The 15,926-nt window shown below is 45.3% G+C and overlaps 1 protein-coding gene across 1 annotated transcript in view; it reads right to left on the reverse strand.

The window, feature by feature from the left end:
• The window catches only part of LOC102379439 (lysozyme g-like), a 49,913-nt gene that overhangs the window by 33,895 nt on the left and 92 nt on the right, over nt 1-15,926 (reverse strand). The window contains exons 2-6 of the mRNA XM_025207222.1: nt 14,108-14,182; nt 12,003-12,104; nt 9,900-10,099; nt 7,172-7,313; nt 5,674-5,802 (exon numbers count right to left, since the gene is read on the reverse strand). Coding sequence (XP_025063007.1) covers nt 5,674-5,802; nt 7,172-7,313; nt 9,900-10,099; nt 12,003-12,104; nt 14,108-14,150 — 616 coding nt within the window. The 5' untranslated portion in view covers nt 14,151-14,182. The remainder of the gene's footprint in view (nt 1-5,673; nt 5,803-7,171; nt 7,314-9,899; nt 10,100-12,002; nt 12,105-14,107; nt 14,183-15,926) is intronic.

Raw genomic sequence — 15,926 nt, forward strand, 5'->3', positions numbered from 1 at the left:
ACTCAATTTGCGGATGGATTAACTGGCTTGGGCCTCGCCAGCTGGAACAACTCACATAGTTGTTCAGACGACCGGACCATCTGCGTCGCAACTACAGGCGGCGTAAGTAAACGTTTTTGCAACCATTAAACCTTGTCTGCCTCTCCATTCACCAGCCCGCCCAAACGAACGAGCAATTTCTTAATCACCTCAAGTTGGCTCTGGCCGGCCGAGACACCCGGAACCTTCTTTTTACCCACTATGTATTTAAAAAAGGATTTCTTTTTATCCTTGATCTGGGTTGCTAGTCCCAGTTTCATCTCTGCCTTGGCCTTCCTAACAGTCCCTCTACAATCCCGAGCAACGGAGGTATAGTCCTCCCTTGTGATGGCTCCTCCCTTCCATTGGGTGTACACCTCCTTCTTAGCTTCGAGACATTCCTGGATGCTTTTGGTGAGCCATGCAGGTTTTTGAGCACTCTTGCCCCCTTTGATCCACATTGGGATTGCCACCCTTTGGGCTTGGAGGATTGTCTCCTTCAGGAATGACCACTCTTCTTGGACTCCCAACTCCCCACCCCTTTGGGACATCAGTGCCTCCCCGACTAGTCTCCTTAGCTCAATGAAATCCACCGTCCTGAAGTCCAGGGCTGCTGCCTTGCTGTAGGCCTTTGCCAGCCTGCACTGGATGGTGAATTCCAATAGACGATGATCGCTATTGCCCAGGTGATTAAGCACCCACAGTCCCCTCACCAGGTTGTCACTTATGGCCAGGACCAGGTCTAATAAGGCATTTCCCTTGGTGGGACTGTGCACCTCCTGGGTTAGGTGGAGGTCCTGTAACATGGCTAGGAACCTACGTGAGCGGTCAGACCTGGCTGACTGCTCTTCCAAGCAAATGTTTGGATAGTTTAGGTCACCCATGATGACCACATCCTTTGACTTAACTGCCTCTGCAGGCTGACCTGAGAATTCCTGGTCTAGCTCTTCTCCCTGGTTGGGTGGTCTGTAGTAGACTCCCACCATTAAGTCCTTTTCCCCCCTACCCCCTTGTATTCTGACCCAGAGCACTTTAGTCTGCCCCTCCTCTGATCCAGTGTTGCTCATTGAGGATATGAATTGTTCTTTGACATAGAGCGCCTGATCATGTCCCTCCTGTACAGCCTATAGCCCTTGATGTTCACTGCCCAGTCATCCATTGGATCCCGCCACGTTTCGGTGAGCCCCACTATGTCTGGGTTTGTGTTAGCTAGCAGGAGGGCAAATTCCTCCTGCTTGTTCCCCATACTACGAATATTAATGTATAGGCATTTAAGGCCTTCTGAAAGTGTATGCACCACCCCCCTGATCCCAGGACTATCCAGGTCTCTTACCTGGGTATTTCTTGTGCTCATCGTCAGTCTTGGCTGGGCTGTTCTTGTGGGCGACACTTGGTTTGGTGTTCCAAGGCTCCCTCCAACCTCATCCTCCCCTTCCCCCAATGAGCCTAGTTTAAAGCCCGCCGGAGGAGATCAGCCAACCTAAAAGAGAACACATGCTTACCTTTGGGGGAGAGGTGAAGCCCATCCCACCTGAACATGTCTCTCGTCTTGAAGTACAGGTCATGGTCCAAGAAGCTGAAGCCCGTCTCAAGCCAACATTCCCGAAGGCGCAAGTTGACCTCTCTGATGCAGTTCTCATGGCATTATCCACATCTGCTCACTGGAAGGACAGATGAAAAGACCACCTGTGCCCCTCTCTCCTTCAGCTTGCCCCCCAGAGCATGGTAGTCCTTCATCAGATGATCTGGGCTTCTCCTGGCCACGTCATTAGTGCCCACATGAATTAGTACCATGGAGTCTTAACCAGTGGACCAGATAATGGCCGGGATCATCTCCATCACATCTTGAATCCTCACTCTGAGTGAGGCCAGGCTGGCCCAGTTCCATTTCATGGGGCTCCTGGTGTCTCATGTGCAGCTCTTGGGACTCGCATGCTGCCGTGGGGAGGGTCTGCATGATGGAGTCAGCAGCCTGGCCCCACTCCTTGCCACCGTGTGCAGCTGCTAGGACCCGACTGGGAAACAAGGGGCAGTGCCAAGCCCACCTGTCTCCATTGTATGGTGCTCCCTGCCACTTCTGGTGGAGTCCCATTCTGGACTCTGCACTCCTGGTGCCCCACTGGGAGTGAGCCCTATTCTTTGAGTTCTGCTCTCCCACTGGCCCCGGTCCTGTGCCCCCCCGTGGTCTTGCCCAGCTGCAGCTTTCCCCTGCCCTCTCCTCTTCCCTACCTGCTGCCCAGGGAGCTGCCCTCTTCTCAAAAAAAAAAAAGATTTGCTGCCTGCACCTCCCTTGACATGACACCGTGCCTTTTCAAGGAGGCCCACCGCATAAGTTTGAGAACCACTGATCTAAGACTTAGGCAGCCTCCACAAATACTTCAAGGCATGGCAGCTGAGTGAAAAGGGGAGGGCACCCTAGAGCAAGACTATGGTGAGGGTTGTGCAGTCACCAGGGAGAGTCATGGCCATCCCTGGAATATGAACCTTGCTATGATCAAATAAATAAGGGAAATATTAATTAAAATCAAGCAGTTGTATGCAATTTTTATCTAACTTTTTTTTTTAATATTTAAGTCTATATCTGTAATCAACTAAGAGGCCTAGGTAGCAGCATGGAAATGAAAGGAAAGTCCCTTTATAAATGCTTTATGTGTCAGATCATTTGGAGAGGTAAAGTCCTACAAGTCTAGTGTCTTGTAGGTAAAATCTTGCAATTAACAGAGTGACTCAAAACACTTTGAGGTGATTAAGGGAAGATGTAGGTTCAGATGTGAATCATAATTTGAGGAACAGCATACATTATATGTATACATATAAACAACAAATTATATACGCCTGTGAGACAACTCCCACCGCTGCATGTACCCCCTGGGCAAGCATGGCGGGGGGGCAAGGGCAGGCTGCTGCTGCGGGCTTTGCCCCAGGCACCAAACTTTATTGCTACGACACTAGCCTGGCTGCTCTGCTCTGCACTGCTCTGTGCCAGAGCCAAGGGGCTTCTCAACAGGAGAGAAAGGTTTTTGTTTTGTATGGTTATTTGTTGGTTTGTCTGTTGCCTAAAGACTTTGGGAGGACTGGCTGTGGAACTCCTCAGGGAGCAAAGTGTGCCTGCAGTAGTCATCAGGCTAGGTAACCTGCTTACAGTAATAATCATACTATGTTATGCTACACACTGAAAATAGAGGTAGAATGATTTTCTAAATGGTCTTGTAGTTTGTTGTGTCTTTAAAACAACATGGAATCATTGCTCTGGAGTGGGTAAGAGGATCATTTGAATCATTGTTTCAGTAGCTGTTGCAATGTCATCCCATTTCTTTCAGGTAGTGGATCTGATGAGATCATTATTAATTCACACTGATGGTCATTGGCAAAGCGTAGTGGGTGCATGCGGGTACACGTGCACCCCCTGAGCATGGTGGTACACCCCTGTGAAAAGGCAGCGCTAACACTGCCGGTGGCGCCTGCAGGCTGTTGCTGCTCGCCAGCCCTGCCCCTCTGCCGTCGACACCGCCGGTGGCTTTTGTGGGCAGTCTGCTATTGCTGCTGGTCGCCGCTGCCAGTGGCATCTGTGGGTGATCACCGACCGCTGGTCGGTGCTCACCACCCTCCCCTCCTCCCACCACCGACACTTCCGTGGCCACCTGTGGGAGCTCCCCTCTTGCTGCTGCCATGCTCCTGCCTCTAACAGCGCTGCCGCCGCCTGCAGGAGCTCACTGTGCCTCCCCAGCCTCCGGGGGCATGCAGTGTTCATGCTGATGGTTGCACAATATGCCAGCAAAAGATGTTTGCCAAACTAACTGTAGATCTTGTATGCATTATCCACATTAGTGCTGGCCAAACTCTTTGCCCCATGGCTTGATCCAGTACATAGTGTTGGCTCAGCTTAGGCTGGATCCAGCCACACATACATGGCCCAACTGCAGCCTGACCCAGCTGTTTGGGTGTAGAAGCAGTGTAAGGATTGTTGCTGCCCTAGGCAAATGAACTGTTGCCGTCCTCCCTTCTAATACCTGGGACCTGTTGAGGGAGGGCCCCAGGCAGAACTCCAGTGTAGCAGCATGGCTGCCAGGTCTGCCCTGCTTGCTTTGGCACGTGATCAGACTCTTGAAGTGACCCTCAATGAGCACGTGAGGTACATGCACACCGTTTTTTTTTCTGATCCCCTTCATTTTATTGTCCTAGGTGGCTGCCTGGCTGGGTATGCTTGGCCTGGTGGGGTGAGGTGGGTGCAGCTTGGAGCCAATCCAGCCATGTGTAGCCAGGCCAACAATGGTCCGTTGCCCTTCACACAGCAGTGGCCCAGCTGGGGCCCAAAGCAGCTGTATGGGGGCCAGAACTGGGGGTTGGATATTCGGGGGTGGGGAAATGGTGGCAGTGTTATTTGCCAACACTCCCCTACAACCTAAACTCCAGGCTTGTGGGGAGCCCTGCGGGCTGGATGATATGGCCTTGTGGCCTGGATCTGGCCCACAGGCTAGGATTGAGCACCCTTCGTCTAGATGAAGCTGACATTGCCTGCTAATGGTTTGCTTGCTAACCATCCTCCTGACCTCCCTGGTTTAACAGTCATGTATACTGTGTGGTCTGCTTAAATACTAACTGCTCAAAAAAGGAAGATATTATAGAATGACAGGAGGGTTACCTAGGGCTGTAGTATAGTACTTGTACTTTTTAAAGAAAAATGTAATACTTGCTATGGCAAGCTGAATCTCTTGCACAGTAAGTGCTATAGCAGACTATACCCATAGTAAGAGAAGATGCTTATAAAGACATTTCTGGCCATGGTTTGTAAAAAGATCAGCTCTAGCGGAGACACATAATAAGCAAGATGTGCGAAATTGCTCAGAACCCACAGGTCCTGTTTTTTATAGAATATACTGGCATATCAACAGAATTCAACTTCCTTTTAAAGGATGAATCAATATTAATTTAAGTCAAAGGCAGTAATTCCATTGATCTAGGAGCTCCTCTTCTTACCATAGGCTGTTGATTTATTCTTTTGGAATGCATTCAGTTTCAAATCTTAAAGTCACAGGAGCATAGAATGTAATGAACGGAATAATCCTAATATTATCCCTTCTTTACAAGTAATGAACGTTAAGACCCTTGATAGCAGAGAAGACCCCATAATGTATGTAGTACAACTGTCCTTCATTCCATTCCTTTTTGTAATTTGTGTGCTTTGATTTTTAAAGTTGTCCCCATCCAAACTTTGCTGATAGAAACCACATAATGCTCATATTTTCACTTCACTCACTAATATTTTATTACGATTTTCTTCATTCGTAAGCACTCACTCCGAGCTCTAAGCATTTTCTGAAAAATTCGAATACATATGCATGATTTGCAAAGCACCTGAAGATTTCCAACCAAAAGCTGTAAGAATGCATTTTCAAAGTCATTTACAAAAAAAATTGAAAATGAAAGCTGAATTCCCCAGAGAGATAACTTCCCCTTTTGATTTCTTAGCAAAATGACAAATAACAAAATAAGCATCATTTTAAATTGGGAAGGCAACAACATTGATAAGGAAGCCTCATAGCTCAGAGGAACAATTAGTAACATTGAGCAATACTCAAGCTCTCTCATGAAAGTTGGACCGATCAACCTAAGGACTGTAATTTATCCAAGTAGAAGGGCATTCCCACAGTTAGTATCCATTTTTCTTGTAAAACTGGGCTCGTGCAACTACATCATTGGCATAATCATTGTGGGTTGTGCCAATATCCATATCAGCATAAGTCTGGACATTTCGAGGTCCTGCATTGTAGGCAGAAATCCCACCTAAAACAAAGCATCGGAAGTGTAAACACAGACAACAAACTAAACATTCTCTCTTAGTTTGTAAGAGCTTTTGGAAATGTCTGAATTGCTCTCTTACTGTGTGTATCTGATTAGACTGAGGTTGTGTGAACAGAATGTATAAAATCCTAAATTCACTCAAAAATCAGGATTTGATAGTTTTACATTCACAGATACCAGTAGCTGTGTGAAAACATAGCATGCATTTGGCTAACCATGTTCAAACAGGAGGCCTCATTCTTCAGCCCACACCCACACTTAATGAATGAAGACCCAATAACCTTGTCACAGTCATTTTCAGGGCTGAATGAAAACTATGGTGGATGAATATAAAAAACATGAGCATTAACTTCATTCTTCTCCTTTTTCTGAATCTCTGTGCCAGCACTGCATGCTGCAGTATAGCATAGACCCTTGAGCTAGCTATAAATGAGCTAACCTGGATATTAGAATCAATCTATATCTAGCAGCACAAAGCTCACTGGATGCTAATTTACTCTATTCCATCTTTCATGTTAACCTGCACAATCTTGTAATTCTCTCGAGATTTATCTATAGTTTTCAAAATGACTACATATCTACAGAGATTCAGAGTGAGATGCTGGCTATGTTTAAATAAATGCTAAACCTCCCTTTACTTTCAATGGCTTCAGGATAGTACTCATAGGCCACGTCTACATGAGATGCTGACTGTGCAGCCATTTAGTATTTGTATACACCAGAGTTTCTGAGAAGTAGAATCACCAGACAGCTTTTTTGTGATGCTGACCACGCATTAGCTCATTACTACTGCACAGTAGTGTTGCATCATGTTTCCTGCCACAGGACACTACTGCACAGTTGTCACAGGCTACTGTGCAGTCAGCATCTCATATAGATGCAGCCATGGTCAAATAGTTGAGGCCCAAATAACAACATTAAGGGTGCATCTACATGTTCATTACTGAACTTCAGGTAAGGTACATTAAATTAGTACCTCCATTATGTGGTACTAGAAAGGGGAGCATTAGCCTATTTTAATGCACGTTAGCAGAAAAGCCCATTGTTTTGTGATGCTTTAGTGCACATTAAAATAGGGTAATGCACATTAATTCTTTATGGATTTAACTATTCCTCCTGCAGTGTTGGAACCTCAAACCCAATACTGTACTAAAGGAATGGAAAACCAATGTGAAACAGATGTATTTAGTTTCACTGTCCAAGCTCTGAGAAATCAGGAAGCAGAAGAATTGCATCAATGGTGAAAAGCACGAGAGATTCTTGCATAAGTTCAGTAATACAAGGAACTTAAACGGGATTTGTGTTTTAGGATTTACCTTGTCTCATAGCCTGAATATATTCCATACTTTACCTTTCAGCTGTTGTTCTTTAGTCCACCTTGGGAACTTTCTCTGGATTGCCGTAATCATTTTCACAAGGATTTGTGTGCCTTGAATGAGATGAGCTTCGGAGTTCCATGGTCGAGTAAGTTGAGGATAAGACCGTCTATCAATCTGGAAGAAACCAAGCTAATGTTACTCCTCCAAGGTACAAGATGACGGGCTAAATTTTGTATGCAACCAAGTACCTATGTAACCTTGTAACTACAATTTTGGCCTTTACATACAGTTTTCATTCTATGTAGCTATCCCCACCCCTGCATTTCCCTTCTGAGTAGGCTCATTAGGCTTCATTATGTTTGCATAAGTGCCAGTAGGAAATAGAAATCCCTGGCACCTATATAATTCCTATTAAGTCCAAAGCTTTCATCAGAGATGCTGGAGGAGGGTTTGATGATGGAGGAGGGTCCTGATACCTTTTATTTTAGCTACAGAGCCTGCTAGTTTCTAGGCTGCTGGTCACCTAGATGGAATCTGAAGCTATATTTTTCTCTTTCTTAGTAATGTGTTTTAATCACCAGGCCATGGGCCAGGCATTGTCCACCGCTTCCCTCCTGAAGTTAGCCCACCAAACAATGCATTTAATATTCACTGGGTAATGCCAATCAACAGGAATGGAATTGTTTCTGTCCCAATGGGAAAGGGATCAGGGCCAGAACTCAGGTCTCCCTGTGCCATGTTTAAGGCACTTTTCTGAGAAGCAGGAGATAGAGGCCCAAACCCTTTGGGTGATTAAAACCTATAATCTAGAATGCCTCCCTACACAAGTGTTTTAACCACAAGGCCATTGGGCTAAATGGTGGGAGGGGTTTGCTCCTCTGCATGAGTTCTGGCTAGCATGCGTATAGGATGATCCTGTTCCACCACAGGTAGAAATAGGATCTAAATTTGGCAGAAATGCCAAGAATTGCAGTTAAGTAGCTATATTAGTGCCACTTACGCATGTAAAGGTGAGATAAGACTTACCTCAATAAGTTTAGGCAGTTTACTGCCCTTTCAACGGATTCAACTAGCTTTTATTGTGTCAAATCTTTATCAGAATGCCCAATGATCTTCTCTGTATACTATGTTTTCACTACTAGATATTGGCAGTGCTAACAGAAGAGGAACTGTGCTCAGAACCCAGAAGTTCACTTTTCCAAGTGAGGGCCCTAAACACTAAGCTGAAGTCATGTACCTCACATACTGTGACTTGGTGAATCTTGAATAGAGAATGCAATCCAGCCCCACCACACAATAGGCTGGAGGCTTAGGGGGTTAGGTTTGAAGGTGGCAAAGGTTTGAATTCCCTGCAGCAGAAGTGGGAATTACACTCACGTCATGGGGGAGTGCTCTAACTACTAAATTATATGGAAAAGGGGCCACGTCCTCTCCAATCCTTTCCTTTTGTGCTTTCCACAGCTAAACATGTTATGAGTATCCTTCCTAGATTGAGGCCTTTTGGGTGGAGATAGGTGGAGGTAAGTCTAGCTGTTGCATTATAGAATCATATAAATTAAAGGCTGGAATGGACCTCGAAAGGTCATCGAGTCCAACCCAGTAGATACCACTAGACCAGGGGTTTTCAATAAGTGTACCTTGGCGGCCGGACACAGAACAAGGAGTGGGGATGGCTGTGCCCGCATGTGGAGCAGCAACAGCACAGGGTGGTAGGTGGTGGTGGCGGCTACCACATGCAAGCTTCCCCTCCTCCCCATCACATCCAGCTAGCTGGGCAGCAACTGTGTGGCCCACAGAGGGGTGCCACTGCTCTTGCCCTGCCCCAGCCCTGCTTCTGGGAGGCAGTGGTGCGGGGTGGTAGGTGATGGCGCTCCGTCCCTGCCCACTCACATGGACCCACTAGGGCCTTCCCACGTGCTTCCAGGGTTACACAGCCCCCCAGTTGACAACCCCTGCCCTAGACAATGGGGGTGAGATGGGCACTGAGGTGCTCAGCTCTGTCAACACTAAAGTGTTTTTGGGTGTGTACAGAAGCGGAATATTACATGTCTCAGGACCTTTTAAAATCAAACCCTGAAGTACCCATTTGCTTAAAGAGTTCCAGAGCAGGCAAAACCTGAGTGGGGGAGGGTGTTTCAGTACAGATTTCCATACAAAATTAAACATGCAGCTGGTGACCAGAGGTTTGGGAAGCTGAAACCAATGGAAAAGATCAAATGTAAACTTAGAATGATGAGAATGCATAATCACCTCGTTGCTTCATGTAAGGCTTTCACCTTCACAAATGCTGCCACCACAGAATGGACTGTCTGGGTGGCAGGATAAAATGCACAGGCTCTTAAGGACTCTCTTTAACCTCCTAAGACAGTGGTTTTCAACCTTTTTTCATTTGTGGAACCCTAAAATATTTTGAATTGAGGTGCAGACCCCTTTGACTTGTAAGTGTGGATATTCACATATTTTTGATTGATTGTAATAATCTTTTATGGACCCATTGGATGTACCCTGCGAACCCCTTTGGTGTTTGCGGATCACAGGTTGAAAAACACTGTCCAAAGAGGAATCAACACTTTAAAGAAGCTTGCTTACAGATCTCAGGTGTCCCTTGTGCCAGTGCAACATGCTGCTGCTGCCACAACTATAGTTTCTTTTAATGGTATGGACATCAGCAGTAGCTGCACTATTGAGAAATAAGGCTGTCTTCTTGCCTATAAAACCCATCTGTGCTATCTTATTCTAAGAGTATTGTAAATTACACACTTGCATCAAACCAAAACCATTTCTCCTTTCATCCCAGCCATCGTGGGTTAGGGCAGCTCCTGCATGTGACTCTCTAGAGACGATGCCAGCAATCACAGCTGGATCCACGCACAGTTTTCTGCCAGCACTTTTAATGATGCCTTTATATTTATTCATTCTGGTTAGATCCCCCTCAGCAATCTTTTCAGAAGCTGGAACTCCTGTACAAGTAAAGTTTTTCATTTAATTAATTTCAGAACTATTTGTCACCCTAGGTAGACACTGTATGAGTTAGGTTGTGCATTTTAACTTATGAATCATGTATAGTGTCAAGGTGAAAAAGACATGTGACTTGAAATGATATGGAAAATGGTGTTTATCTGTATTGTTGGAGTCAAAGAAGAATGGGTATGGATTTGCTGGGGAAGTGAAGGGGAATTGTGCACTGTCTTTGTGGAGGAACAGACAGCACCTGAGACCCTCTAGGCAAGGATCTTGTCTGCAGACAGAAGGATGAAGCAGAAGTATGGAGGTTTACAGTCAAAAGGGGGACCCATACTCTAACAAATGGTGGACTTGTATACCTCCAAGAGGCATTTGTGGGAAAGGAGGTAGTAATCCCCACACTTGCATTTTCCCCTCCTTTTTTCTTTTGAAGGTTCAACATCAGCCCATCCTGTACTTAGAGAAAATCCTATAGGGGTGAAGTTACACATTACATTGAGACCATACTAAATGTATGGCGTGCTAATTAGTATCAAAGTTAGAATGTGCTGTGAGCATTTGCATGTTAAAGGTTAATACTGTTTTTTGCCTGCAGAGCTCAAATTTGCCACTAGAGGGCTGGCAAGCAGGAGTGTGATTGGTTAGTAGCCAGGACACCTGGACTCTATCCCTGCTTAGGGGGAGGGATTAATGGGGGGTGGGAGTAGTGCACCCTGGGATGCTGGAGGACTGTTATTTTGCTCACTTTAACTCTATGGAGCAGACTGAAATTACCCTAACACAAGCTAGGGAGCATGCTTAGCACATGTTAATGAGCTTTAACATGTGGACACTTGCTTTAAGTGCCCTTAGTAAAGAGTGCAATGTGTAACTTCATTCCTAGTTAAATCAGGTCTCTGTGTTAAATCCTATTTTATTTTTGGAGCAATCAGAATAAGGTGTTTCTTCAAGTTTACTAGCAGTGCCAGTAATGACAGTGATGGCTAAGAAAGATGGGAAACCAGGAATTTCCCAGTCAGCTCCATTGCTGATCTACTGCACAGCTTTGGGGTGATCACTTTGGTTAAATTTTATAATTCAGGACCACCTAGAGCTTCGTCTTCTGAGGTTTATGGCACTCTCAGCACCTTTGACTTCAATTTGAGGTTTTTGTCTGACTGCTTCAAAAACATAAAAAGGGATCAGAAGCTGCTGATATAAAAATGGACTGTTTACTTTCTGGATCAAAATGTATCAGTTGTTTAACTCTTTTAATACCAATGGAACAATATAATTTTGGTAGTTGTCCCACAGGTAAAAACAGAAAAGGATTATTTTTGCTAGAGGAATATTATGAGTTCAGTGACCATAATAATTTGAGGGAAATCTGGGATGGAGTGGGGCAGGGCGAGGGGTAGTGTCAACAGTCTGGGCCAGGCAGGACAGTGCATGCATGCCTCTCCCCTCCTCATGGATCTCAAGAGTGAACGGGGCCAGACAAAAACTCTGCAGCTCCCCTGCCCCTCCCTCCCCCCAACCTCCCATTCTACTGCACAAGCGACTGCTCACAACCCATTGGAGTCCAGACCAGGGACCAGCCCATTGGCTGGGCTCCCTGGAGAAAACTGAAGTAAAAGTCCCCAGATTGGTGGGGACCCACCCACACATGACTCAGGAACTGGGCACAGGTTCCCACTGATCTGGGACTTTTGTTTCAATTTTCTCCAATGGCTGGGATGCTGAGACAGCCTCTGAAATCTGGGACTGTCACTGTCCTGGCTAATCTGGGACATATGGTCACCCCAGTCATAAGATTTAATCAATTAACCCTTTTTTCCATGGTTGGAAGAAATCAAGAGTTGTGGATTACAGTGATCACCCTGTATTCTGAAATGAGCCTGAAAACACAATCATACTCACCACAATATATTAAGCCTTCTGATCTTGCAGTTTGACAAGATGCCCCAGTGGTATCAACTCCATTTATATTGCGATAGCATATAGACTGACTGAAGGAAATGTCTGAAAAGTTAAATAGAGACATTTTACATTAAGGAGCTTTTGTGAGCAGGAGTAAAGCTAAGACAATTCAGAGTCATTAACCATACATACTCTGTTTAAGATGGAGTACTCTGTATTTCACAGGTCTCGAGGAGCTTGCCAGCCAGAAATGATTGCCTCTACTGAGGATGAAATTCTCTTCAGGACTTCACCCTCAGTAGAGATGGATGAAATGGATCTTTCACTGTGTTCTCCAAGAGGCCAGGGATAAAAGCATCCTGAGCCATACCCAAGTACCTACAAAAGGACACATCCTATGTCCCCATTCTGCAAGCATCCTCTAAGTACTTTGAGCTCCATCATGTGATATATTCTAATTTTCTAATTCTAATTTCCATTAACTGTTGATGCCCATTCCCTATGCTCATGTACACAGCTAGGATTTGTGGAAATATTAATGAAATGTACTAGGACAGGGGTAGACAACATTTTTTGGCCGAAGTGCTGAAAAAACCACAATATCTACCTTGGAAGGTGCTGGAGTGCTGACAAGCCGAAGCCTGGAGCAGCTGTTTGCAGCCTCCCAGCTGCAGCCAGGCCCCAGAGTCTGGTCTGCTTGCAGCAGGGCTTGCAGCCTCCCAGCCGCCTGATGGGAATTGCCTGGGCTCCGTGGCTGGCAGAAGCTGCTTAGAGCTTGGACTGGCATTGGTGTGCCGAGCAAAATGGCCTTGTGTGCCATGCTCAGCACATGTGCTGGGGGTTGCTGACCCCTGTATTAGGGTATAGACAAATGAGCAAACTCAGGAGAGGTATCAGGAGGTATGGACTTTGCATGAAAAAAATGATGCATGGTAACTGGTCACATTCCTTGAATTCTCTCTCAGTAAGTGAGGGTGCAGATAGAAGTGCAGGTCCCAGCTGTAACTGAGAATGCTTTTTAGGAAGTGTTCTGAGTTTCAATGATCCCCTGGAACCAGCTGAAGTTCACTGTTGGCTCCAGGAGGGAGAAGAATCTAGCTGCTGGCTGCCAGCCTGCAGCTGGTTTCCTCTAGCAATGGCCCCTCCTCCCTGTGAGGCTGCAAAGCTTTCAGAATGGGAAGGGGGAAAGGGAGTAGAGGGAGTTAATTCTAAGGGTTCCCCAGCTGGTCCTGGGGGGGTGTGTGGATTGGAGCCCCCCCCACCTTGGGAGGACTCCAACACACCTGCCCCATCCTCCAGTGGGGGTTGAAAAACCCCCAGACTGAACTCTCTCCACTCCCTTTCCTCCCTCCCATTCTGAAAACAGCTGGAGGCTGGCAGACAGAACTTACAAAAGATGCTGTTTTGAAATGTCTTCATCTGGCCCCTCATTCAATGAGGTGTGAGATTTTCACCCAATTGGCTATTTTTTAAGCTGTCTGCACCCATGCACATGGGCGGCTGGTGCCTCCCAAGTGTGGGGGACGGACACCAGATGGCTGATGGAGGAGGGGAAGAGGTCCTCAGCATCTGATCACGGACTGGGAGGAAGGGGTCCCTCAGCAGCTGAGCACTGCTCGCAGAAACACCAGCAGCAAAACTGGCAAAGCCAGAGTGCACTCCCGCCGGCACTTCCACTTTAGCGGCTGGCGCGTCCAGGGGGGTACATGGCCAATCTCAGGGGGTGCATGTGCACCCGTGTGCACCCCCTATGTGCTGCCAATGGCCTTGCGCTTGTGTTTGGTCATGGTTTTAAGCCACCTATTGTGGCCAGTTCAGGCAAAAATTGTCAGTTCTGTCTGCACCTGAGTTTTACCAAGTCAATTTACCCCTGAATCAGGTTGGGCTACCTTGACCTCATGTAGCTTTCACTTTCTGTGGGGTAACTGTGGGCATAAAAGAAGTTATTATCTGTCAACTGTTCAGTGATAAGCCTTTTCCAGGTCTGGTGAACCTTCTTTCAGCCAAGTATTTGCTTGTAACCTTGATGTCTTATGTGCCCCAAATCTCTTTACTCAGTTGTCATGTCAGAAAGTTCAGTGAACCAGAGATTGCTCCAAACTGACCAATAAAGGCAGTTAGGCCCAGAATGATCAGTGGCAGATGCATGCTGGTGGTTCTTCTTGAGCACAGAAGAGAATCTGAAAAAAAATCAAAAGCAGCAAACATGACAAAAGAAAGGCCTTGACATGTCCTCTAACTAAATATGAATACTTATATACCATTTTATGAATAATTGGATACTTTTCTTGACTGAATGTGCCAATAGTGAAATAGAAAACAATTCTATGGCTTGGTGTATGGGTAGCCATGACAGAGACCACAAGAATAGTTCTGCCTTTCCCTGACAGAGCATACAAAGAGTCCAGAAGAGAGAGGAGAGAATAGATGCGGAATCAAGCTTTAATAATTCAACCTTGTTGATATTCTAATTTCTCTTTCTACTTGTCTTCAGAACTATAATCTCCAAGAATATTTGATATGGAGTTAGTATGATAAACTGTTTTAAGAATTACCAGCTGCTGTTTCCCCTTCAGAATTGAACCTTGAGCCTCTGCTAGGGTGTCTACAACATATTTTGATGGTGTTTATTATAGCTTATGCCATATCTGTGAGCAGGGGCAGGATATGATCACTTTCCACCATCTGTGTTAGCCCTTTCTAGCTCTAATTTTCCATTAAGCCTATTGTATAATGAAGATCTGTTCAGGAGTGAGGACTGCAGCCTTTGGCCTTCTATTACTGCCTATCAAAATGTACTGATGTATAGACTGAAGACTAGCTCATATTCTGAATTAGGTCAATTTTTTACTTGCTTCCCTTCACTTTGTATTTTGCCCAAAGATTGATGCTTTGAGGGGCTTTGTATATACAAGAAGAATATATCCTATTCGATCTAAAAGTTAATGTGATCTCAGAGATGATGAAATGTGCAGTAATGTTTTCTAACCAAAATAAAATCCATCCGGTATCCATATGGGAGCTGGCAAGGAGGAAAGTGATTTCACAATTCCAGTTTGCTGTGACTCGGATTTCAAATCTCAGTTCTTTCTTTTCATTGGGGGTCTCTCTTTCCACATGTTTCTCTTGTTTCCCCATCTCTTCCCTAAAAAAAAGCTGGTAGCAAAGTCCAGAACAAAGATAAAGAATTCCTAGCAATGTTTTTTTTTTCCAGTTGTGTTCTGGTATCCTAGACTGTTCTCCAGAGAGGAGACATGGGCTTGTCTGGGTACATGGGCTTGTCTTAAAGCACTTGAAGAGATTTACTTAGCTTAGACACAGGAAGCTGACAATGAAAATGTGCCTCAGAAGTTTTTGTATACCTGCACTCCAGGTGAAAATGACAATGTGGGAGATGTTTATCAACAGAGAGTACCAAGAAGGTAAAATTATACTGATCTAGGAACAAAGGACCTATCCTGCAGTTTTAGGACCTGACTAACTGAATCCTAAAGACAGTGATTTGTTTCTTTGAGAAAAATCTCAGAGAAGGCGTTGTATAACACCCAGAATTAGTCTCTGAGAAACTAGAGCAAGCAAAGGAAGTCACCCATCCAAACAAGAATCTAGAATACTACAAAAAGAATGTCCTGAGGAGGAAGTACATTAGACCTGAAAGTCAGAGACTCCAGCAAAAAACAAAGAACTGTTTCTGCCCACCAGCAAAATCCAGAATAATGCTGAACACAGGACAAATAGCAAAGTAGGCATAGACTTATTGATATGGACTGGAAAAACTAGGGCCCAACACAGCTCCATTTCAAAAAGTGATTATTAGATGGCCTTCCAAGGATAGACAGAGGAGAAGTACCTTGTAAACAAACCTGTATATGAAACTCAAATATAAACAACATGGTTTGGGGAAAAAAAGCAAAAATCAGACAA

Source organism: Alligator sinensis, unplaced genomic scaffold (assembly GCF_000455745.1).
Source record: "Alligator sinensis unplaced genomic scaffold, ASM45574v1 scaffold144_4, whole genome shotgun sequence".
Classification (NCBI taxonomy): domain Eukaryota; kingdom Metazoa; phylum Chordata; order Crocodylia; family Alligatoridae; genus Alligator; species Alligator sinensis.